Consider the following 26146-nt stretch of genomic DNA (forward strand, 5'->3'; position numbering starts at 1 on the left):
CACAAAAACAAGTGGAACTTACAAAACTCATTTTTTACTGATTCTCCCAGCGAACCGCTGTTACCGTACACTCACAGCAGTTCGTTTTTGCAAGTGCCTTTTCACTCCGTTGTCATGAGTTACTAGATGAGAAGGTTGATACCACTCTAATGTCTGTCTGTACAAAATGTGGTCATGTCACTTCCTGGATGTCACTGTGAGGTAGCTTGGTAACCAGTGGAGACTCCAGGAAGCCGCTGCTCCCGGCAAAGAAATAGTTCCAGCATTCAACCCCCAGTGCAATCACAACTCATCATTTTAACACTTTGGGTTTTGTACAAAATAAACAAACAAAATATAACACATTTATAAATGAAATTTAGACGTTCTGCATGTGTAAATACAGTATAATAAGTTATTAATCAGGGAATTGTCATGAAGAAAATGAAAATCTGTGAAAATCTCTCAGTATTCTATTACATCAATGCATTTCAAAGTAGAAAGATATTCTTTACGCTGACAACAAAGGGGGTAAATTTACACGGAGGTTTAGAATGCAAAAATGTGTGCATTTGCATGTTTTCTTTCTCCACAGCATTAAAGCATGGAGACAGAGAATGACCTGCCCATTAGCTGCAGGCTCCCTCCATCCCTTGACAAACTGGAAATCTCAGAAAAACCCTTATTTGTTTACGAGAGAACATTTGCCTACCTCTTCCATGCCCACAGGACACTGTGTGCTGCTCTGTTCATCTGCACCAGGCCTGGGGCTGAGAGGAACCGACATGATAGGAGAGAGCATTCTAGAGGAACTCCACCCTTCTTCGCTCTCATTTTCTGGATGTTTCTGCTCCTTCTCTGCCTCCAGCATCCCAGTCTCTCTATGAGGGCAAACAAGAGTGAAACATCCCTGAAGGGAAATATTTTGTATTCCTTACAATGAAAGTAGAGATGCATAGACAGACAAGCAATAAATGAAACAGCAAAAATAAAACAACAAGAGATATGAGAAGAGGTGAGAAAATATATAAAAAACCAACCATCTTCCACCTTCTTTAGAATAAACAACTGCACAAAAATGCAACCAACAGCCAACCAAAGTACACAAGCATCTATTGTTCATTCAATATATCATTAACATATATTGTAATACCTGAAGAACTCTGACATTCATTTTCTCTCTGTACTACTCTCTCCTACCCTGTGGGATCAGACTGGGTGCATCCATCAAGTTAATTAAACAAAGTGTTCTATAATTAAGAGGAATTTTAATAGGCAAGCAGCAGGAAACAGGTCAGGATAGATTGCAGTGAAGTGCTGAATAAACATGGCAGAGAATGAAAGAGATTTAGTGAGTGAAGCCATTTCAGTGCTGGGCTGGACAAGTTCTATATTAAATCACCAAACACTGGCTACATTATTGCCACAGTTTGTGTGTATGTCTGTGTGTGAGCTTCAGGGTGCGTATACATGTTAAGCAGCATTCAATTTTGCACACACATTCGTTAGTTTCCAAGAATGCTGTAGTAGTGATGTACCAGCTTATGAGTGCATGGTAGTGATGCAACCAGCAGGGGGCACTGTTGTATGGTCAGTGATGAATGCTGTTTTAGGGGAAGACTTGGCCTGATGTCTGGCCTTGGGGAGATCACACATTAGTGCGTCCAGCAATGTAAGATATAGGGGGGAACAAATCCTAAAGGTCAATGTCTTCAACAATAGGGTGCATTTTGGTGGATAGGAATTTGCAAGAACCTAAAATGAGCATTTGCCCCCATGTGGAAAAAAAAGAAGCTTTTTTAGAAAGAGTTCAAAACTCACTGGTGCGTACAGAGAAACAGATGGTGAGACAGCAGATGATGACTCTGCAAGAGCGCGGCTCAAAACAGAAATAGCCTACTCTGACATTCTCATCTCTCTCTCTCTCTCTCTCTCTCTCTCTCTCTCTCTCTCTCTCTCTCTCTCTCTCTCTCTCTCTCTCTCTCTCTCTCTCTCTCTTCAATCTATAGTCTTTTCCTTCGTGGGTGGGTGCAACTGTTTTTGATTGTTTTCCTATGTTCAGTCCCACTAAAAATCTACACATCAAAGACTACTGAATCACAGACATCTTACTTCCAGCAGACTGTTGGGGAGGAAACGGGAGTGATGGGACTAAGTAAGAAAGATTTTGATTCTGAGAAAAGATCTCCTGGTACAGACCAAGACTAGTAGAAAAACTGTAATGCGGTGGTCATTATAGACGTAGCTTTTGGGAAAACACCTTGATAAATATGTTCAGATGTTTTATAAGATGAGATCAAGGTAACCAGTTGGTTTAGATCAACCCAAATTAATTAACATAGTTAATTAATACGTGACTGGCAGTGATCACTGTGTGAGCTCAAGTAGCTCACGGAGTAGAGCAGCGGTCTGTGAAGTTCATGTGTCATCAAATTCAGCTGGACGTGATCTTACAAACATTATATTTTCTGAAATGTGTTTTTCAAAGGTGGCACTGATGTAGTGCGCACTTATCCAACCATATCCGCCACAGTAGATATGAGATGCGGCTTGAAAATCATCAGTAAGATGTTTGTGAATGTGTGACGAATCTGACGAGAGAGGCAGAGCACAGCTGCTCTTAGGGAAACCAGTTGGGGTGGATACCAGTAGGGATATTACACCAGCCAGTAAGGTACAGACAATAAAACATACTCAGCAAAATTTGTCAGCGTCATTCGTCAAGGGAGTGCCTTATGACTGAAAAGCTTCGGCGACAGAGGTTTCTCCAGATCAGCACACCGCCTTTTGGAACTCTCTCCCCCTGTCCAGCACCTCTCTCCCCCTGTCCGCGACTCTCCCTCACTCCCGACATTCGCCCAAGCTTTTGACCTCCCTTCCCCTCGCCTTCCCCCTCTCTACCCTCCACAGTCGCCCCCTCGCTCTCTCCCTGTCAGACCCACCTGCATTCTCCAATCCCTCCTCGCCACCATGCCCCTAGTCTAATTGTCTCTATACCTGTTCTGTTTCTGTCTGTACTGTTATCATTACTTAGACTTAGACTAGACTTTATTGATCCTTTGGGAAGAACTCCCGCAATGAAATTGAGATTCCAGCAGCTTACAAAAACACAAGGGAGGTATAAAAAAAAAAAATACAGTATGATCAATAAACAAAAAACAATAACAATAAATAACAATAAATATTATTATTATTTATGCCACATTTCTTATTGCTTCTGTTTACTGCTGTGCTGTTTTTGCTTGTCCTGACCTCACTGTCATTACCCTTTTCTTGTTTTGTTTTTTTTTCATTGTAAGCAACTTTGGGTCAGTGAAAACTGCTTTATAAATAAAATGAAAAAAAGAAGGGCAACAGATGGCAAGTAACAACAAAAGCTGTCACCAATCTTTGTGCAACATTTGATACTTCAGGGTTTCCCGCAGCACGTTATAGGGCTGCTGTCTTAATTAATGTCTTTCAATATATATATATATATATATATATATATATATATATATACTTGAAAAAAATAAATGAGCAATATTCGGCATGTTACACCGTGTCCTAACAGCACGCGAGCGTCAGACTGTGGCGTCACATCAACCCTGTCTGTCCACACTTATTCATAGAATGTGAGGAACAGGCTGTAAAATATGCAAGAGAAACACAGGTAAATGTCCCGTTCACCAGCGGACTACTAATGTGTTTAACAGAGTGATCGCCATCACTTCAAAGCGGGCGCGTCCTGCATCATGTATACAAACGGAGCTGTAAACCTGTTTTATATTCATGAGTAGTGACTGACCCCCTTTGCACTTTCGTACAATTAAAATTGCACAAATTCTTCTTTATTTATTTATATTTGTATTGTTCTTGTTCCAGATGTTATTTTGAAATGCTTATTTTTCATATTCATATTCATGTTATTATTCGATATTATATTAATTATTCTGTAATATTTAGTGTTTAAAAGATAATTGTTCAATGTAGTACAGACTCTGTTGTCTTGTTCCAGACGTTATTTTGAAAGCTTAATATTCTTTTATTACAATATTTTATTAGTATGTAATATTTAGTGTTCAATAGCTAATTGTCCAAGACTTCTCATAATGCTGTATGCTGCGCATTTCACCTTACAGCACAGATGTTAAATGTGAACACCATTCTAATGTCCATGTCTTGTATGATGTTCAAATATGATGATTATTACATTAATACATACATAAGGAGGAAGAGTCAGTTTAAATGCTCTCATTAATTATTTTTTTTGGTCATTGTGCAATATTTTATAAAGTAAATCCTATAAATTGTTTACGTATACTTGCACTGATTGATCTCAATACGTGCACTGTTGATTTCATTGTTTTTGGATTGTACTTACTTGAATGATTCAGATAAGATTCATAAATAAATAAAAAATATAAAGTTGTTTTTGTCAATATCATCATTAACATCTAATAAACTATTAACAAGAGTGAGCTAGTACCATAGGCCTTTGATGCTTTTACAAATACATTTTTGAGGGATGCAAAATATCGTCAATTATTGGTATCGGCAAAATCCCCAAAAATATCAAGATATTGATTTTTATCAATATCGCACACCCCTAATACAGTATTTCAAATTATTATTATTATTCCTATATAGATATCCATTTTTGTCAAACAGCTGACGATACAAATATTACACTTGGATTTCTTCATATTCTTAACAAGTAATGCACCATCAAGGATAACCAATTTCAAATGTCTCCCTTGCAAATGAGCTTTCTGTGTATTTTTGTTAAAGGGCAAAATACCTAATTAAACAAAAAAATCCAATATGTAATTTCCATGGCCTACAAGTTCAATAAATATTAGTAAAACATGAGCTGCTCCCTCCTTTAAAGCCAGAAACCAGAGACGGGAAGTGTCAGACTTGCGATGTCATCAGGTAAAAAAGTGTGAGGCTGCTCCAGAGGCAATGAATTGTTTTCTTTTTTTTATACCCAAATGAGTTTGCTCTGATGCAGTGTCAATGACTGCCCATGAACTCTGATCGAACTGTGAAATGAGGAAGTGCTGATCAAATACGAATCAAGATTCTGTTGCCTATTTTCACATAAAGTGTTTACAAAAACATATTTAGCGTACGTTTAGCTATAAAATGAAAATGTTTGCGAACAAGTCAAGCCTAACAATTCTTTATGCAATTGTAATTTCAATTATCATATCCTCTTGTTGAATTATGAAAAATATGAGTTGTAGAATGATAATGAGGCTTTAGAGATGGATTTGTTTTTGTGTTTGAACTTTTGGCTAGAACTTGCATTCATTGTTTTCCATGTTGACCTTGTGGTGAAAGGGTAGAGCATCTAACTCCATATTGGACGGTGCATGTTTAAATCATGTCAGGTTCAACGGTGTTGGTGTGTACAGCATGAGGCTCTCTACATTTTATTTTAGCATCTATTTACCGTCAGTGTTTTATTTGTTTCTTTCTTCATTTATTTTATGCACTTCAGTTATTTGGTTTATTTTTCATTCTGTACGTTTGTGTGTATATACATCTTCACTTCTGCTATTGTTGATGCTAGCTTGTTAGATGATACATTGCATGTAGTTGTCCTGCTACTATCTGTGTACGATGACAATATAGCACTGCATATGTAATTCTAATATAGTGAGACTCTGCAACCTAAAAACAAGTATATTGTGAGCATTATAACTGAAAATAAATTGTAAATTGTAAATTGTGCTACAATCCTCTGATTGTTCAGAAAAACCCTGAGAATAATACTCAATAATGTTTCTTTTACCATGATGATTTCATATTAAAATATATTTATTCAAGCAAAAATCCTTCTGCAAGGGCCAACACAAAGCAACCGGCTAACATTACAATGGAAGAATAGAAACTCAAGGCTGTTTCTGACCCTTTTACTTTTTGAAAGAGTAGCATTCCAGGTTTCAAAGACTGGACCATGGAATGCTTCTTGCAAATCTAGATTTAGCCACTGCATCCGTGTGTTCACCTTGCTTTAAACTCAACATCCACTAAAGCACTGTGGAATTATTAGTTGTGAGTGATCAGTCAGTCATCTAGGGGCCGTCTGTACAAAGGCGGGTATCTTTGAAACCGTGTGTTTCTCTGCACAGTTTGGCCTTTATCCACACGTAGCCACAATTGTGGGCTCCTGAAAACCGAGGAAAACCGCAATTTCTTGACGACATTGTTTGACGTCACACTGGGCGACGGTAAACAGTAAGTTGTATCCATGGAGACCTTTGGAGCACTGTAGATGTGACCAGCTGATGGAGTTGCTGTTATGGAAAACCTCGCAATAATACTGGTGCTATTTAGCCACTTATCAGCACTTTGTGTGTCTCACTGTCAGTCCACACAAAGGAATCTGCCCAGCCTTGGTTCGCCATTGTTGTTTTTCCTGTATGAATTTTTCCAGCCTTGTGATTGGCTAAAATGGCCTTCCTATTAGGAGTACAATCGCCTCCTACTGCTTTGGCATGTGCATGACATTGTTTGAGGCAGATTTTGCGGTTTCATTTGGACAATGGTGGACACTGGTGGTGTGGACAGGAATCTTTTTTTTTTACCGGGGGCCATAAAAGTTCAGCTTCAAAAATACCCTAGGCCCTAGTTCTGCAGTGATCTAGTCCATCATTCTTAGCTACAGTCCAATAAGAAGCTAGAATGAGATTATGATTTCCAGTTTTCTTCTTACGGATAATAGCATGCTAAAGACTGAGAAGTTACAATATTTAAATATATTGTACTGCCTCTATCTATCAGTTGGATAGATGGATAGAAAAGAGTAAGCTCTATTTAAAATTCTCCTCTCCAAGGGCTGCGGTGTAATTACTGATAGGGATGTAATTAGCTGAACATGGATAGATAGTGCAGGCTTTCTAAGGCAGTAAGAGAGACTTTCTAGAGAGTGTGCACACAGAGTGAGGTCTCCATTTAATTAGCAGGACGGCCTATGAGACAGATGTTAAGAGAGGTCACAATCTAAGAGGGAAAGGGTGAAGAAAAAGAACAGAACAGAAGAGAAGGTTGATAAGGATTTAGAAGTGAGCAAGCAGAAGACACAGGGGAGCAGGAGGAGAGGAAAGGGGAATATTAATAAAAAGAAACCAGAAGAATACCGAAATGTGAAAAAGGGCAAAGGGAAAAGATGGTAGAAGGTAATGAATCTTGTGGAGCTACTGTATAGCAGTTAGTTGGTTAAAGGCCATTCACACTGCATTTCAAAAGAGGGGAGCCAAATCAAAGGCTGGAGAGAGGCATAATGCAGCATTAAGTAGACAATCAGTGGATTTGTTTTCTCCAGAGAATGTACAATCGATTTTTCTATCAATTCAGATGGTTAAATGTATTACTGTACAGTTTTAATATATGGCTGTGATCCATTTTGTTCTTGTCCCTGAAACTTGTGTATTCAGGATTATACAGGTCTAAACCATAGAACCAGTTTGTGTGTGTGTGTATGTATGTATATATATATATAAATATATGTATATATATAAATATATATATATATATATATATAGCTAGAGAGAGAGAGAGAGAGAGAGCGAGAGAGAGGGAGAGAGAGAGAGGGAGAGAGAGATCTCTCTATATAAACGTCTATATATATATATGTGCATATACACACACCTTTTTTGTCATAGAGTATACAAAAATATATACATATATATGACAACTACAATAGACTAAAATGTTCATTGACTTAAACTAGAATAAGTAGTTATGGTTTTCTTTTTCTAAAATGCCCTAATGAAAAACAGGATGAGGTTGACTTCTGACACTGGACTACGACTAAGACAAAATGAACACTACTTACTATCATTTACACTGTACCAGGTGTGCTATGAACAGTGTAAATGTTGACTGATATGACCGTGTTTGGATTTGTCAGTGTAAATATACCTGATGGTACAGTGTTTCTGGTCATCAAGGAAAGTCCAGTGGTAGGACACAGGCAGCGGGGAGCAGTTGGTGATCAAGATTTCTCTACTAGTCCCTGTGTAATTCAACACACAGCCAAAGTCCACTGTGGTGGAGGAGAAGTGTAGGTTGGAGAAGTGGATCTCAGCATGCAGCGCCACCTTGTCTTGCTGTGGGTGTCCATTATACTTTATCTCAAGGAACTGGAAGAAAAAAACATAAAGCAAGGAAAAGTATTGGTTAAATAGTGGATATTACAGGTACATATTTTTCAGTGGTGGAGGTAAGTACACAGAGTGTTTTCACTTAATGCCAGTGGTTCCCGATCTTTTTTTCGCAACAAGATTGATTGTAAGATTATATATATATGACAGAAAATAAGGAAAAGCATAATAGGCCTCCTTTAAGATTTACAATTGCTATGACAATTTTTTCAATACTTTTAACACTTTTCCTAAACTCCTACCACAGTTAGCAGAACATCTGTCATATAGATCAATCACAGTTTGCCACAGCAGATATCAGCTGTGATGTGGATCAGAACATGTGGCCAAATGCAGAAGACCAAGCCGTTCAGTGTAAACAACATGGTGGTTTCCACTGATGAGATGAGCACAGGTATGGAGCAAGCTGCTCGCTAACTCTTTTTTTCTCTGTGATCTTTCTGTTGAATATGGACCGGGCTCCTGTAACTGTACCTTTTATCCATAAATTCATGTTACACAAACGGTAAATATCCTTTACAGACATGTTGTTTACTTTCTGAGCTTTGCCTCAATGCTGTTAGTACGTCACACGCTTTGTTGATGTTAATGGTGGATATGGCCCGTATGTTGGTGATAGACAGATGGTTTATCCAATCAGCAACCAGTATTTTTGCTCCTTCCCAAAAGATCTCCAAACTAGAGTTTCCAGATGGATTTGAGGAGCAAATGTGAATCAATCCATCTGGCGGAGTCAGTAAATGGCAGCTATATTGCATACGTCACCTTCTTAAAACAATTGCCTATCATATTTTCAAGCTTTTCAAAAAACATAAAAAACTAAACCAAATATAGAGAATATGATAGTTATTCATCATTTCACACAAAAAGGTTAGGACAATAGAAGACTGTTGACATACAAATAATGCTGTCAGTCAATTATGTAACATAAGAGGATTAGATGACAATTTACCAACATGCCTTTGTGACTTGTGCACTTCTTTTTTTTCCCACAAATGTGACAGACTATGGGGAAACACCGACCAATATGGAACGAGCTTCTGCATCGTAGCAATAATTTCACTACCTGGGTAGACTTTCTTTCTTTTTGAAGCAGACACTATCTTGAAAAATGTATAAAACTGCCTAAGCCCCTCTGCCCTGTGACTTGGGCAAAATAAAACTAATTCACACTCTTGACACAGGCCATTATACTACAGAGGTAGGATCACATGATCTGTTCAACTGATGATGTAGGTGATTACCAGAGGAGGCCAAAATATGATTTAGCTCATTCATTTAGTAGGAGGATGACAACATAGCACAGTAAATGGCAGCTATATTGCATATTTTTGTTATCTTGAAGTTGTTGTAAATAAAGCCTTTACTGCAGCAATTCAGTCTTTGTCTTCCCTTTTTCATAAACCCTATATTCTATATCCTCAAAGCAATTTCAGTCAAAAACAACTGGACTGGTTGTTTGTCTAGGAAGACGTTTCACCTCTCATCCAAGAGGCTTCATCAGTTCATGTACGCATCTGACCAGGCTGGGACTGGTCCGGTCCCAGCCTGGTCAGATGCGTACATGAACTGATGAAGCCTCTTGGATGAGAGGTGAAACGTCTTCCTAGACAAACAACCAGTCCAGTTGTTTTTGACTGAAATTGCTTTGAGGATAACGATGACCTGGACGAATGAGAACATTCACAGGCCTATATTCTATAAAGCTGCTGTACTCTGAGATGAGTCATTTTCTTTCGTAATGTATTTCTGCAGCAAAAGAAACAAAATGTACGCATTTAAAGTTTTTCTCGTTAGTTTTTTCCTGCTTAATGAAACTTGGATGCACCTTGTCCTCATCATTCCCTCCAAAGCACAACTAAAGTGATCCCTTGCAAATTCATACATACTTTCTCATTGGGTTCACTCAATTTTCACACTCTTTTGCAAAACATTTCACACAGATGTTATTCAAGCAGCCCAGAATCCATTGGTTTCACTATGGCAAACATTAGCAAGCAATCTGCTCACACTTAAAATTACCTGTATTAGTGTGAAATTACTAGTGCACCTACAAGACACTCCCAGCCACAATAATTCAGTCTACAGTCAGTCTATATCCAACCTTAAAGGTGTCATCTTTGCATTGAGTACAGAGTACAAGAGTACACGTCCGGCAACTCTAGTTGAGCATGAACTATTAAGAACTATTACCTCCATCATCACAACTTTTCAGAGAGAGAACAGGTACGTAAGTCAATATTGCAGTACTGTGATATATCGCTCTGTTGGCAAAGAACAGCAGTATACAGTATTTAAAGTACTGTACTGTAGTATAGAGTATTCCTTTGTAAAGGGTTTCATTTGTTTTCTTTTCTGTATTGAGTATATTGAGAGTATTTTCTGTTTACTACCAAAGTTTTTTTTTTTACATACACACAGGCATGTAACAGAATACAATCAAGGAATTGATAGCTGTATTTTGGATATTGTAGTCCTGTAGTTGTGTAATGACTGATTGGAAAAATGCATTCATTTGGCCACAAGTTGTGTTATTTGAAGGAAAGGTTGTTTTTTGTGGCATGTTTTAAATGTCTTAATGGGGTGAGAGCCTTTTGGAAACAAAAAGAGTTGACAGTGGCTGTAAAGCAATCAAGAAAAACTGTTCTAAACCCAACAAAACAAAAATGTAGCAGGCTTTAAAAGAAACGGCAGTGCAAAACACCATCTATGATTAATACAATATACTGTCTGTTGTATCAGGGCAGTCCTGACACATATAATATAATGCAGTTTCTGTACATCCATCTGATGTAAGTGTTTTCTGGATTATTATTCCTGGAGCATTCATGTGTATGATGCATTTTACTGCTGCAGATGTTTACGGTTTTGATCATTTTAACTTCTTTATATACTACCCGTTTAATCAACAACAATGCATCATATTCATCATCATGATCATCATACCTTTGTAGTATGGCTGTCCTGGGAGAACCACGTATCTAATCTAATCTAATAAATCCACTTTTCATGGTGTGCATTTCTGATGGTGCATTTTCTAGCTGATTCAAGAGGCTTTTTAAAAATGTAGTTGAAAAAAAAAAAAACATTTTCTCAACCCATAAAGGAACATTGTATTAGAACAATTCTGATTCAAAATCAGATTATTTCATTTGGATGAGAAAATATCCACATTTTGCAAGATAAAAACCTAATTAAGAGAAAAGATTGAAGTTGGCGGAATTTTTTTCTTAGCCTTTTAATTATCTTGTAAAACCAAAACCTAAAACTCATATTGGGAACTACTGCAAAATTAAGCTATGGTGTGCTAAGGAGGCCACAATAGATGAAAAAGAAAAGGATGATGTAAGATATTTAAAAAAAAAAACATCAATGTTACCTCATCCACGACTCTTGACACCCGATCCTGACAGAAAGATGGATTAAAGCATATCCACAGCTCAGCCTGCTTCCCCTCACCTAAAATTATGGACTGGAAAAAACGTACAGCAGATACAATATATAACATATGTTATAATAGTTAGGATCACATACTTTTTTAGATAAATCAATCAAGTTCTTCTTCAACGTTTTTCAGTTTTTGAGAATCTGGTCTTGGATGATGATTGAAAATCATTACATTACGTTTTTTATCTGATGACTCCCAAAGCATAAGTTCACAACCCTTTTGAAAACCTTCCCACAGTTTAATGAAACGTTTATTGGAATCCTACCATGGGACCCAGGCTTATCAAAATATCCTACTACTTTTTAGCTTCATTCAGAAACCTGCCCTGGGCTTGAAAACCATTTTAATGGGATTCCAATCTCACATTTTAATCAACTCTCAGAATGGAAGTAAGAGCTGTGAAATGAAAACACGGGTAATATGGGAATTTATGAACTTCTAGTATCACAGTATACAATGTGTTCAAAATAAGTAATGCCACTGAGTGCAAGTCTCATTTGGAAGGTAAGGGACATCTAAGAGCGTATCTGAATCAACATTTACTGTGATGAATAGATATAATAAAGTGTGGTTGCTAGTAATGTGTACTCACAAGTCCACTACAGACAAGATGGACACTTACACTGAACCTGGTATTAATAACTTAAACATTAACTGTTCAAAAGGGGCTTTTGTTTTTGGAAGTGATGAGTAATATTTGCTGACTATTAAGTAAACACCCTTTAGTTTCTTATTCTTTTTAACACAAAGCGATCGATCAGTGATCAGCATTTATGTGAGCAACTTTTTGTTTTAAATATGTGGCGTTGTAACGTTGTGAATTGGAACATAAATGGTTGGATAGATATAGGCAACAAAACTACACGCTTAGGCTTAAACAATAAAACTACATGGTTAAGTTAAGGCAACACAACTACATAGCTAGGTTTAGGCAACAAAACTACTAGGTTAGGTTTAGGCAACAAAAGTACTTGGTTAGGTTTAGGCAACAGAAGTACTTGGTTATGCTTAGACAATAATACTAAATGGTTAAGTTAAGGCAACACAACTACATAGCTTAGTTTAGGCAACAAAACTACTTTGTTAGGTTTAGGCAACAAAACTACTTGGTTAGGTTTAAACAAGAAAACCACTTGGTTAACTTTAGGCAACACAACTGCATTGCTCAGTTTAGGCAACAAAAGTACTTGGGTAGGTTTAGGCAACAAAACCACTCTGTTAGGTTAAGGCAACAAAACTACTTTGTTAGGTTTAGGCAACAAAACTACTTTGTTAGGTTTAGGCAACAAAACTACTTTGTTAGGTTAAGGCAACAAAACTACTTTGTTAGGTTAAGGCAACAAAACTACTTTGTTAGGTTAAGGCAACAAAAGTAGTTGGTTAGGTTTAGGCAACAAAAGTAGTTGGTTAGGTTTAGGCAACAAAACTACTTGGTTAGGTTTAGGCAACAAAAGTAATTGGTTAGGTTTAGGCAACAAAACTACTTTGTTAGGTTTAGGCACAAAACTACATAGCTAGGTTTAGGCAAAAAAACGAATTGGTTAGGTTTAGGCAACAAAAGTACTTGGTTAGGTTTAGGCAACAAAACTACATGGTTAGGCTTAGACAACACAACTGCATGGTTTGGTTTAAACAACAAAACTATTTGGTTATCTTTAGGCAACACAACTACATGGTTCAGTTTGGGCAACAAAACTACTTGGTTAGGTTTAGTTTGGGTAAAAGTAAGTATGTTATGTTACGTATGTGAGGTTCTAGGTTAAGAATGTTGTATAAACAAGCCAACATTGAATTTTGTTGGGTTTTTTTTAGGGGAAAGTCCTGTTTGTTTGAACTGCCCATCCTCTCCAACCTCCTCATTACGCACACTTAAGGGACATTGATTAAAACATATTTATGATAGCTCAAAGTCAAATGTAATGATGAAATTGAGATTGTAAGATCATAATTATTTTGAGACAGGGCTGTAAAATGGTGTCCACTTCCACTGTATATCATTTAACACACTTATCACACTGCACTCACCTCACCACTACATAAGGTTAATCCTGGATTGCAGTGATAGACACTCAATGCAAATCAGGTTGCAGCTATGCAATAAGCAACCTTCATGGTGAAATATAGATTAAAAGCAGAAATATAAAAATGAGCAATAATGTCTCAATGATGCCTCAAAACCACCCCTGATCAGGGAAAAGTTCAGAACACAGAGACCTCTGTATGTTCTCGTTATGCCTGCCTTCGAGCAAGGCACTGGCAATAGTAGTAGTTTTTTTTCCTTGGCAGTTGTTGCATACACACCAGAGAACATGTCTCCTCATAATTATTTTTCTGGATAGGGCTAGTTCTTTAGATATATTAAGCAAGCAAGTGTTTTTGTGTGCCAACAAAATCAGTATGTTTACCTCTCCTGTAACTTGACAGGAGAAATTAAATTAAATGAAAAACAAACAGGCAAATAACAATGAAGAGCCAACTATAAGTGAGAGGAGATGTGTACCTTAGTGGTAGCTGGACTATGGGCCCCTGAGGCCTCGCACAGAGAGAATGGCTCTGCAAGGGAGAGCTCCATAGAAAGAGGCAGAGATACTACATTCTCCAAGATCAGCTTCTCATATAGGGGCATTAAACTTTTCCCTTCAACCTGTAAGACACATACATAAATAATTCAACCACATCAAAACATGTTTGAGGAAAAGAAATCTTGAATGAAAAGTTCTTATTTTGCTTTATTGCTCTATTTTTTTTAAATGAACAGCCTTTACTAAGTATTACAGTTTTCAGTCATTCCTTTAAATGATTTGCCATATCGTCCCCAAAAGGCATCTGATTTATAATATTCTTACATACATAAGAATTAGTCAAGATCATGCCGACTAGTTTCTGCAAGATGCATAAACTAACTAAATACTTAATAATATATTTTAAAGTAAACATATCCTGGAGAGACAATCTTTTGACCAACCTTCTCCATGTAGAATTTCAGCTGCTTGGAGGAAATGCTTAGCACAGGAGCCACAAAGCGACAAGTAACATCTACAGACATGATTAGCTCTTTATAGCCTTGGCAACCTACAATGCCATGGCACACCAGACGCTCCTGTACTACCTGGAGAAGACAAGAAAAGGTGAACTGTATATGTACTATAACATTAATCTATTATAATTGGCACAGACTGGATGTGCTTCTATACTTCAGAGCTTGAGTTCACTCACGTTTGGGCCTGAAACAAACTGTCTCACCTTGGGAGAGTCTGAAGATCCTGTCAGCACCATGTCAACAGAGCAGCCTGGGAAAAGCTCTACACGGGAAGGTATGAGGCTGAACACCGACTCCTCCATGCTAGAGGAGCGCAAAGATCCATGGTCCAGAATACCCTTCTTCCTGGGAGCAGAGATGGGGGGCAGGACGATTCTGCCAGATAAGTTTCCCTGCTTTCCAGTTTTTGTGGAGGGCAGGAAGCCATCAGTCTGCCAGTACAACAGGTGCTTTCGCCGGCCATGGTTGGTCAACTTGAAGTGGTACTGGAATGACCCATGGCTTATAGGATATACAGAGGACAGCAAAGAGGTGAGGCATACTGTCAGTACAACATTCCTAGTTCTTAATCACCATATCATTTTTATTATTATTATTATTATTAAGTCAAAATTTGATGAATGGGAGTGATCTCTTTCTACCTGAAGTATGTGCCGAGGTCAAGGTTTGGAGCAAAAGGCCTGTCACTGACAATTGTGGTGCCAGTTCCTGAGGCAGACAGAGGGACAGAGTGTGTTAGACTGTCCTGGATAGATACCTCCAGCTTGGCCTGGACGTGAATTGTGTCTTTCAGTTGTGCCACTACTCTCAGCTCGAGCTGGCTCTCTGGTGGGACTGTCCCCTCACTGGGCTCAACTCGCCCAAAGGAACTTTCACAGCTCTGAGGAAACAGAAACACAATTTAGAGTTCCTTTATGTTCCAAACCTGATGAGATGAAGTGTTTTGCTACGACGTTTGCATCTGTAGAGTAGCATAGTAACAGTTGTAGCAGCGAGTCACATGCAAGTGGCAACCTCCGGGTCTGAGAAATGAAGCCAATACGGTGCCAATACTACAGTTCACTGTCTGGCTACTTGAGGCTGGCTCCAAAGGGGAGTCGATCGTGTTAAAATGCCCGACTTTACAGCGAAAATAAACATGCTTACTGGTATAAAAAATATTTTTTGTCTCCATAAATAATTTCTCTATTTATGAAAACAGTATGGAGTGAGATTATACACAATTTTTATACAATTCAGCCAGTTAAATTATATTAAAGCTTAAAGTTCTGCATAACTGAGGGTGTGGAAGCATTGAGTAGCAGGTTGCTGCTGTCATAGGTTGATAACATTATCTGCAAGCTCCCTGTCTGCTCTGCTACCATCATCCAACACCAAAGCTCTTGGCCGTGTTTGTGTGGTTGGTTCCTTTAGTGTTATTTGTCTCATAGCTAGGGATCCACCGATATAGATTTTTTAGGGCCGATGCTGATACATATTTTTTTTCATCATCCATAGCCGAGGACCGATACAGACTGCCGATTTTCTTGAGCCGATATTTGGAGCAGATACTACTTTTGCTCCCTCAATTTTACATCATAAAAATGATACAACGATGATAACAAATCAAAGTCAAAGTCACAGTCAGCTTTATTGTCAATTCTGCAATATGCGCGAAAAATACGTTTCTCTCCGACCCACAGGGCAATAGTACAAAATATATATATATATATATATATATATATATATATATATATATATACAAATGTTACGAGTTTCAATTTTAAAAAAAGGAACATTCATTGAACATAAAAAAGGCATCTCGGGGGACCTGGTGGCTCAGTGGTTAAAGCGATTCCCCTATCTACCGAGGCTAGAAGTCGTTGGCCCAGGCTCGATTCCCATCTGCAGCCCTGTGCTGCATGTCGTCCCCCTCTCTCTCTCGCTCCATTTTCCTGTCATTCTTCAAACTGTCCTATCCAATAAAGGCATGAAAAGGCCAAAAGAATAATAAAAAGGTTTCTCTAACAACATGGAGCTGCTTGTGGATCCCTGTAAATAATGCAGGGGAAAAAATATTGGTAAACGCAGCAGCCCGATACATGTAAAAAAATGCAAATATCGGCCGATAATATTGGCCCCCGATGTTTCGGTCTATCACCACTCACAGCTACTCTCTCTTTGATGTGAGTATGAAAAAGGACTGCTGCAAGACAATCTTAATATTCATTTTATTACCCAGCTCTGTGGATTGTTCGATTTAATTTATTTGAATAAATGTGATCAGAAATCAGATACTGTGAATCTAATGTTCATCTCCAGTTCCTTCAACAAAGCCCTTCACTCTACTGTACATACAGTATATCTGAACAAGCAGTGGTCAGGATCACAATCAATGTTCTACTGTATACAGCAACTCTGATGATGAATGGCTAGAAAATAAACTATTAATTCGGATTTTGAGAACGAGCTTCCCAAAGATGCACTTTCAATGCTGACAGGACAACACAATAGACTAAACTAAACTAAACTAAACTAATAGATCAATAGAGAAGAATGTTTTAACTCAAATGCTGCAATTTACATTTGTGTTGCCTTACTGAAGCTAAGTGTGCTCAAAAATAATATTGCATAAATGAAATACCAACATTTTGTTTGATACCTTTTTGAAAGCTACTGCACTTCCTAACAGAAAAAGTCCTGCAGCAAAAGAGGCATCTGTCCAGTGAGTGACTTTAAGAATCATAGATCACTTTCCCAGCATTTGTATGATCGGGTAAAGGAGCCGGTGAAAGCGAACTTGGTACGGGTCGATACAAGGGTGATCACTGTTGAGTCGGAAGAGAAGAAAGAGCAGGGGGTTGACTCCCCAGAGAAAAGAAGCAAGACGACTGGAATTTCAATAATCACATCAAACCTGCTGCATCCCACAGCTTGATTAGCATTGATTACCTTTGAATGCAGCACAAGTCAGAAGGGTTTGGAATCCAAATTGGTTTGTATGCTTTTACAGCCATCAGGAGCTCATGAACGTGCATAAATCCTGCATTGGTGCGAAAGTAACTACGGCAGCCAATTCTCCTGTCGAACATTATACGGCACAACAAAATCAATATATTGTAACGTGAATCTCATGTGGCTCTTGTTTCTAGTCTCCAAAAACAGACTAAAATAACATCCGAACAGCCAATCCCTTTATATCATAGAGTGCAGAAAAGGGCGCACAAGGTATTTATTGACTACATCATGTATATATGTACTGTCATGCAGTTTCTATTTCTAGCCCTCTATTCATGCAGAAAATAAAATAAAAATGTGTTAGTATGTGAGATAAAAGGTTTGCTGTGCTAAATCTCTTTGACACTGTATAAAATAATCAATAAAAGCTGAGGTTGGGTTAGAGATGGATTCGTGGTTAATTTCTCACAGATGGTCACTTAGATGACAGACAAGTGTGGACACCTTCCGCAATATCCCCGAAATCTTCAGCTATCAGGACTATTTGTGTGGCTCTCTGCCAGCTTATTGACTGAGATGTAATGTAATGCAAAGATAATCTGCATTGATTGATGCTTGAGAGTGCAGGGGTAACTTCTCCCCTCAACACTGCCTCAGAGGAGAGGACAGGGTCACACAACTGAAGTTACATCAGGGTTGCACCTGTGTGTGTCATAGCTCGAGTCCTAAGTTTGTTCCCTGTGGATTCCTAGTGATAAGACGATGCAAAGCGAGAGAAGGGCTTTCAGAAGGCGAGTGAAACACAATACGATGAAGTGGCGTCTCAGGACATGGTTACGTTTCATTTAAACTGAGTAAGCATGATAAAAAAAAAATTAAACATTGATATTCAATCTTAAGAGTTTCTATGATACCATAGAGCTGGGTCTGTCTGACGTTCCGGCCTGTTATAGGGAAGGTTTTCGTTGGCAGCGTACTCTATGAAGGAATTTTGGGGTCTATGTAAATCATAAATAAGTCATAGAGTGTGGTCTATACCTGCTCTGTAAAGTGTCCTGAGATAACTTTGGTTATGATGATTGGTATGATGATTGATATGATTTGGCACTATAAATAAAATTGAATTGAATTGAATTGAATACCAGAAAAGGCAACATTATTTTGATATATAAATGGAATATTAATTATATAATATTCTCCTGGGGTAGCAACTAAGGTTTGCGCAAGAATTGTAGTCACTGAATGGCAGATTGCTTGATGGGTATAATTCATCCAACTAGATCTGAGGAAATGTAAAGTTACCATGAATGAATCAATTGTAATGTATGTCATGAATGTTTTATCCATTCATCTATTTTTAGCCGGTGCATGCCACTAGTATGTGCGCTCAGGGGTGAGCCTGTGTTCATGTGTTTGTACCATGCAAGCAGTAAAGTGGGCTGGAATAGGTGACTGGTTTGACAGGTGCAGAGATCTAGTAATGTCCATCAGAACCGGGATAGTGCCGAAGTCCAGCTGCGGGCTCTCAACGTGAACTATTGGTCCCTGCCCAATACATGACAAGACCACCTCCTGGAACAGAACAGAACCAAACAGAGGCAAATGAGAGAAGAGAATTTACTGAGTTATTTAGAGAAAGACGCCTGTATACAGTGCCTATAGAAAGTCATGATACCCTTTTGAAATAGTCACTTTTTTGTTTTACAGCTTAAAATTATACGACATAAAAAAAAATAATAATTCCAGCGTGATTTACACATTTTGCCTTACAACATTCAAGTGAAAGTTTTTTTTTTTAATTTCTGAAAATTAATTTAAAAAAGGGAAAACTAAAATAGCAGTGTTGGAAAAGTGATGATTCCCTTTAAGCCCAGTTCAGACCAAAGATTCACGAGGAGTCAAGTTAAAACTTGCAAGTACTTGCAACGTGCCGGTCTGCAACATTCTGACACCTGTCAGTTCAGACCAAGGAGACGAGGCAGGACCATAGACTGTATGAAAAATTCTCTCAACTTGATCATCTTGTCAGAATTTGACTCCGCCTCATTTCCTGATGAGGAGTTGGGGGAAGGGAGATACGTCCATCTGGCGGACGTTTACCTCCGAGGAGAAGTGAGTGCCAGCGGTTAGCTGTCACTGAAGAGACCAGGCCCCTAATTATTCGTGAACTTTAACCTCCAATAAAATAAAAACTAGCCTGGTACAAAATAAATCACCCCCCTCAGGGCACAAGTTAGGAGAAGGATATAAAAAGATTTCAAAGGCTTTAACTTTCCCTCTGAGGACCATTCAGAGTATTGTCCAGAGGTGGAGGCATATGGATCCACCCAGACCTGGCCTAGATCGGGCCGCCCCTCCAAACTGGAGAACCGAGCCAGGAAAAGATTGATCAGGGAAGCTACCAAGAGGCCCATGGGGACCTTGAAGGAGTTACAAGTCTTAATGGCAGAGGTTGGTCCATCTGTGCATGTGACAACAATATCACAAGTTCTTCATGTATGGCAGGGTGGCAAGAAAAAATGTCATATTGAAGATTCTGATGCCATGTGGCAAAAGGTTATATTGTAAGATGAGACCAAAACTGAACTTTTTGGGCTGAACTCCAAGCTCTATGTTTGTCAGAAACCACAAAACAGCACACCACCCAGAACACACCACCCCTACAGTGAATCATGTTGGTGGCAGCATTATGTTGTGGGCTTGTTTCTCTTCAGCAGGGACTGGGCAGTTGGTCAGGACTGAAGGTAAAATGGATGCAGCCAAGTCCACCCAAATTCTTGAGGAAAACCTGCAGCTGATCTGTTAGACACTTGAAAATGGGCAGGTGGTTCACCTTCAGCATGACAACGACCAAAAACACACCTCCATAAGAACAACACAGTGGCTAAAGGACAGGAAGGTGAATGTCCTAGAGTGGCCCAGTCAGAGCTCTGACCTGAATCCTACAGAACATCTGTGGATGGACTTGAAGAGTGCAGTCCATCAGCGCTCACCACAGAATCTGACTGAACTCCAACAGTTCTGCAGGAAGAATGGGGAAATATTTCCCAGTCTAGGTGCACAAAGCTGGTAGAGACACATCCAAACAGACTGATGTCTGTAATTAAAGCTAAAGGTGCCTCCACAAAGTATGAAATCTGAGGAATCTTTTCCCACACTGCTAATCTAGTTTTCATTTTTTTTTTAATTTTCAAAAATTTTGTAAAAGAAAATTCACTTGAATGTTGTAAGGCAAAATGTGTAAATCATGCTGGAAAAATATATTTTTTCATGTATGCAAAAAGTGACTATTTCAAAAGGGTATCATGACTTTCTATAGGCACTGTACATGCCATACAGATGATTGTATTCAGACAGAAATCTCACAATTACACCCACATGCAGAGTATTCAACACAGCACAGATATTGATACTCAGAGGCACACACGCCCAGACTTCCACTAACCAGGGGTGGCTGGGTGCTGCCAAACACAGCGATGCCTAGAGTGTGCTGCTGCCTTCCAACGACCTTGGCCAGCAGTGACACAGGAAGCACTTCTGAAGTGTGAGGAAGAATCAGTCCTCTGGGTGCAGAACTGCTGAAAAGCAGAGAAGGACTCTCCTCATATTCCTGAAAAAGGTGATAGACATAAATTACTTTTTTGATGTAAGCACACACACCCATCATCTATTGTACAACAACAAGATAGATGGTCTTGGAAGTAATTTATTTTCCCTCCCCTTGTCATGGCATGAGTGGACAGTTGACAGACAAAGATTTGAGGATCTCATTATTTTCAGTATAAATATAATCTTATTTCTATTTCGTCTCAAAAATGGTTAGAAAGCCTTGGTGATGTTCATAATAATGGCATTTAATTGAATGTATTAAAGCAATAGTTCAACATTTTGGGGAATATGACTTTCTTGTGGAGATTTGGATGAGAAGATTGATACCACCCTCTTGTCTGTACAGTAAATATGAGGCTGGAGCCAGGAGACTGTTAGCCCAGCATACAACTTCAGGGAGTCATTGCTCCCAGTCAGGAAATAGTCCAGCACATAATCCCATGACAAAACAAACCTTGTTGTTGTACAATTCAAAGTTTCAAAGTTCTAACTTAGCAAGATCATGGTGATGTTGAAGGTTACTGTGTCTTTAGTACGTTTGTACAATGCATATACAGATATACCAGGTTCATTTATTAGTTATCTTTAAAGGGGCTGTTAAACAGACTTTGGACCTTTGGACAGAGCTAGGTAGCTGTTTCCTTATGTTTCTAGTCTTTATGCTAAGCTAAGTTAACCAGCTGCTGCAATTTTATAATTTCTGGACAGACATCAACAAGCAATCAGCTAGAAAGGAAAAGTGTTATTTTCAAGTCATGGTGCTCACTTCTACTACATAAACACTGGTGTATTGAGCTGAAAATGAGCATTTGTATTGAATATGCATGTGTTGTCCTTGACAGGTTTTGAGCTTGTTTCATATTTCACCACTATGAGTACCCTGTCACATATAATATATACTCTACAAATATATCTACTTAACCTGTTCAAGCATGCCATAGGTGGCAGGGAGAGCACTGTTATTGGTCAGCTGGACCTGCTGTTCATAGCGGTAATCAAGGAAACACCTGTGAAAGTCCAACACTGGAGTCTCCACCACAATATCAGGAACAATGCACCTATTAACAAAGAGAGAGAGAGAGGAGAAGAGAAGAAAACATCTGAGTCTTATTTAGGAATCACAACAGTAATTGCATTATGTCTATTAATTAGAAGTCTTTTATAAATGTACAATGACGGTGATTGCAGTGAGAGAGTCAGATTGCCATTGCTCTATTCTGAGTGATAGTGCAGGTGACATTCAAATGTATTATTATGCAAATTAGACCCTGAATATTTAACACATAATCCTTTGATTCGTCGAAACCTGTATAGGAGTTCAATGCACCACATTCACAGCTTGTCAAAGCATCAGCGACAGCCGAAGCACAGCATGTTACTGCCAGAAAAAAGACACTTTACTTTAAGAGAATGCAAGACGAACCTCTGCTGTGTTATGGCATCTGGTGACACAGTTGTAACACATTTAACTCTCATTTTAAACAAAGAGATTATCTTCTATCTTACTAGGACAGAGGGATGGCGATTATGTTTTATTCATTAATGTTTTATGAAGTATCATTCTGAATTGGAAAAGATCAAACAGTGTTATGGCAGATGAGAAAATATACAGGACAACTGACCCAATAATTTGTTTATAGCCTACATATGTAAAGTCAAACTTTGTTGCACTCCAGACTGTTTTGAAGTACTCCGAAATACTCAGGGAAGGGGATGGAAGCACATCTATCCTTACTCTTTCTCCCTAATTGAGAAAATCCGGCATCTGGCCTCGCCCCGCCCACCACCACTGCTTCAGACAGGATGCGGAATGGCAGGTACGGCTTGCAGATGGATGGACACGGAGCCCTGGCTGCCTGCCCATGGAGCTAACGTTAGCGATCTAAGTTATAATTTGGGCACTCTGAACCCGGTGTCTGTCAGATCCAGACTCAGATGAAGAGTCTGTTGTGCACTTACATCAGTGACTAGCAGACGTTTCAGAATGGTAAGTGTAGCTAGCATCTTTTATTATTTTCTGCTGTTTGTTAGCTTGTTAGCTTTGCTGTTTGTTAGCTTGTTAGCTTGTAACTGTCAGTGTGTTTTCTCTCTGTACTGACGGCTCTGAGCTTGTTTCCCCAACAGTGACTTATTTATGGATTAATGATGTACCAACTTAAGCTGCCGAGAATACGTTTAACTAAGATTTCAGGGAAGATCTCCTCCTTCATTAAAGGGATGTGAAAACACCTCTCTAGTGACAAACTTTGCTCAGATACAAGTGTCTATAGTCTATGTCAGAAACAGAAGAAAACCATGTTTTTGCATGAAGGGCGACTATAAATATTTTTCTGCAGCTTGTGAGACACCAGAAAACTAACTTAAACTGATGTATGAGTGTGATTGCGAATGTGTGCACATCAAAGAGTGTGAATATGTTCTCATCTGTAAATGTGTCTAACCTGGCATTGATAGGCAGAGTCATGATCTCCTCGCCGACACCCTCAACATCCACTGCCAGCGCCAGCCTGTATCTCTTGACTGTGTTGGAGCACAGCGTCACCTGTATATATAGAGTATAAAATACACATAAAGTATGAGCCCACAAAAGGTTTAAAACATACAGTGAACATTTGTCACATCAACACCTGTGAACGCAATTTTCGTTGGTAGGTTTTAGTTTGTTGCCATATAATTTTTTTTCACAGGATAACTTCTCTCGAGTCCTCTTAATGATTTATTTAAATAAATTGTACATCAATTTAGAAATACAAGCCCATCGGTCCCTTTGAGCCTTTCCACACCAAATCTGAAAATTTCATATTTAGGCGTGTGTTTTTTCCTGATTTCTGCGGATTTTGGATGTGGATAAAAACCAGCAAAACCAACTTTCTTTCTGAGAGCAGCATCAAACTCCTTGAATTTTATCAGGTTGAATGGATCAAATTCTGAAATTAAAGTGTAATTCTGGCGCAAAATCATCCCATGGTCTTTTTCAAATAAGCCATCGAGACGTTTTTTTGTGAATAAACTACTAACAGAGAAATCCAGTAGAGTCGCTAACAGCTAGACATGGCTAACACTAATTAGCTCAGGGCAGTACGGAGAAGGCATTAAAGTACGGAGAACGCATTAAAGCAGCTTTTTTAACCACTAATACTGCTCAAAATAACACCAAACCTCTGCAGTAGCATGAGAAGAGTCCCAACATATAAAACAAAGCACCAATGGGCTCCTTCCTTTTGGATTGACTTTGGTAATCCACTTGAACGGACTTTACTATGAGAGCAGCTGGTACCGGGGCCAGTAGGTAAGTCTTTCAAAACACCCTTTTAATAAACTCTGGGTTCACTAACTATGTGGTAAGTGCTTAGTTTTACACACACACATACATAATTACACATGCACTGAAAAGGTCAAAATAATACGAGGTGAAAACAATACCAGCATCAATGGCTGCTAATTCAATCCCTTCATTTGTTAGTTACTGTACCTTAATGGTGACATTTGACAAGGCCTGCACACAGCCTTTAGCAGGTGTGACAGTGAACTCCACAGGCAGTGCATAAAGGTCTTGAGCAGCACTACCTTCCCAGTTGTTCCTGGATAACTGGGATGCCTGTTCTACACAAGTAACACTTGGCGAACCCAAGCCGTCTCCCAGGACACGCAGGGCAAAGGTCATAGGCACCAAGGAGACAGAGGTGTTGAAGAGGGTACAAATCAATGTAAGAGGGAAACCTGCACATTGGGATAGATAACAAAGATGGAACAAAGGGAAACATAAATACAAGGTTGTGGAGTGGAGTACATTTTTATGGAAGTAAATCTGTGTCATCAGATTTTGAAATTAAAAAGCCATTGAATTTCTAGCATGGAGAGCTCAGCTCATTTCATGAGTCGATAGCCCCTGAGGCAGCAGACGCTGGAGCTCACCGGCCATTTCCTGGAAGCTGGCACTCCGCTGCTGAATGCAGAGTTTCGGGCTGACTGACTTTGACTGACTCTGATTTTAAACTTCACTTTGAATCAAGCCCCCAACACAGTGACTCCAAAAAAAACTGCAGTTCTGCATGTAGTTTGCATAATAAAGCAGTTTCTCATTGACCCCCCATGTTAAACAGGCCTTTTTCACAGCTCTTGCTCTTGCCCTCACTTCTCCTTGGAGGCAAACGTCAGCCAGATGGACGTATGTCCCTCCCCCCAACGTCACATCTATGCCCTTTTTTGGTAAGAGGAAAAAAGGCGGAGTCAAAGTCTGATAAGATGTCCTCCTGTAGGCAAGTACGATTGGATCAAGTTGAGTGAACGGACCCCGAAGGGTATGCTTTATTCGTTTATTAAACAGTCTATGCTTTGAATCAGAAACTTACCAGTGTAGCACAAAAGCATGGTGGATCATAGATTGGTATATTTATATATCCATCGTATTTGGTGGAATTAGAAAACTCTTGTCACAGCTCTCCTTGCCGCACACTCCCGATTTAGAATCAATATATTTTTCTTTGGTTCTCACATGTTCACACTGAATTTTATACATTGAATCTTGCAGCTGAATTTGTCCTATTGAATTTGAGCAAGTTGAAAATATATTAGTTGAATTTTATGAATTATATTTTACATGTTAATTTGTTTTTGTTTTTTTCTAACGTTGAGTTTTTGATTCTGAATTTGTGAATATTGGAAAAGAAATGTAAGGAAGAGTAAAATTCAGAGGCAAAAAAATCAGATACATCATTTCAATGCATACAGGCTAGAAATTCAATGGTTAATCACAATCATTTCAAAACCTGATGACATATTTATTTCCATACACTTTTTTGAATGTATCTTATCTTATGGAGAAACTTAAAAACAACAAAAGACCAAGAATACTGTAACTCACCAAAGCCTACATCTCCAAAATCGAATTCTGAAACATTAAAGTGGAATGTGGGACCAATGACACAACCCCTGAAAAAATGAAGAGAAAAACATGTGGCATGACAAACCTTGCTACCA

At 38.7% G+C, this 26146-nt stretch overlaps 1 protein-coding gene across 1 annotated transcript in view; it reads right to left on the bottom strand.

Moving 5' to 3' along the window:
- hydin (HYDIN axonemal central pair apparatus protein) overlaps positions 1-26146 on the bottom strand; it is a gene marked incomplete at both ends in the record, with an annotated part of 121953 nt that overhangs the window by 70526 nt on the left and 25281 nt on the right. The window contains 13 exons of the mRNA XM_083916955.1: positions 692-860; positions 7891-8111; positions 11512-11604; positions 14081-14224; positions 14546-14689; positions 14824-15121; positions 15262-15500; positions 18977-19129; positions 21003-21167; positions 22089-22224; positions 23608-23708; positions 24639-24886; positions 26031-26098. Of these exons, the coding sequence (XP_083773081.1) occupies positions 692-860; positions 7891-8111; positions 11512-11604; positions 14081-14224; positions 14546-14689; positions 14824-15121; positions 15262-15500; positions 18977-19129; positions 21003-21167; positions 22089-22224; positions 23608-23708; positions 24639-24886; positions 26031-26098 (2179 nt within the window). The remainder of the gene's footprint in view (positions 1-691; positions 861-7890; positions 8112-11511; positions 11605-14080; positions 14225-14545; positions 14690-14823; positions 15122-15261; positions 15501-18976; positions 19130-21002; positions 21168-22088; positions 22225-23607; positions 23709-24638; positions 24887-26030; positions 26099-26146) is intronic.

This window comes from Echiichthys vipera (genome assembly GCF_963691815.1).
Source record: "Echiichthys vipera genome assembly, chromosome: 7".
Lineage (NCBI taxonomy): Eukaryota > Metazoa > Chordata > Actinopteri > Perciformes > Trachinidae > Echiichthys > Echiichthys vipera.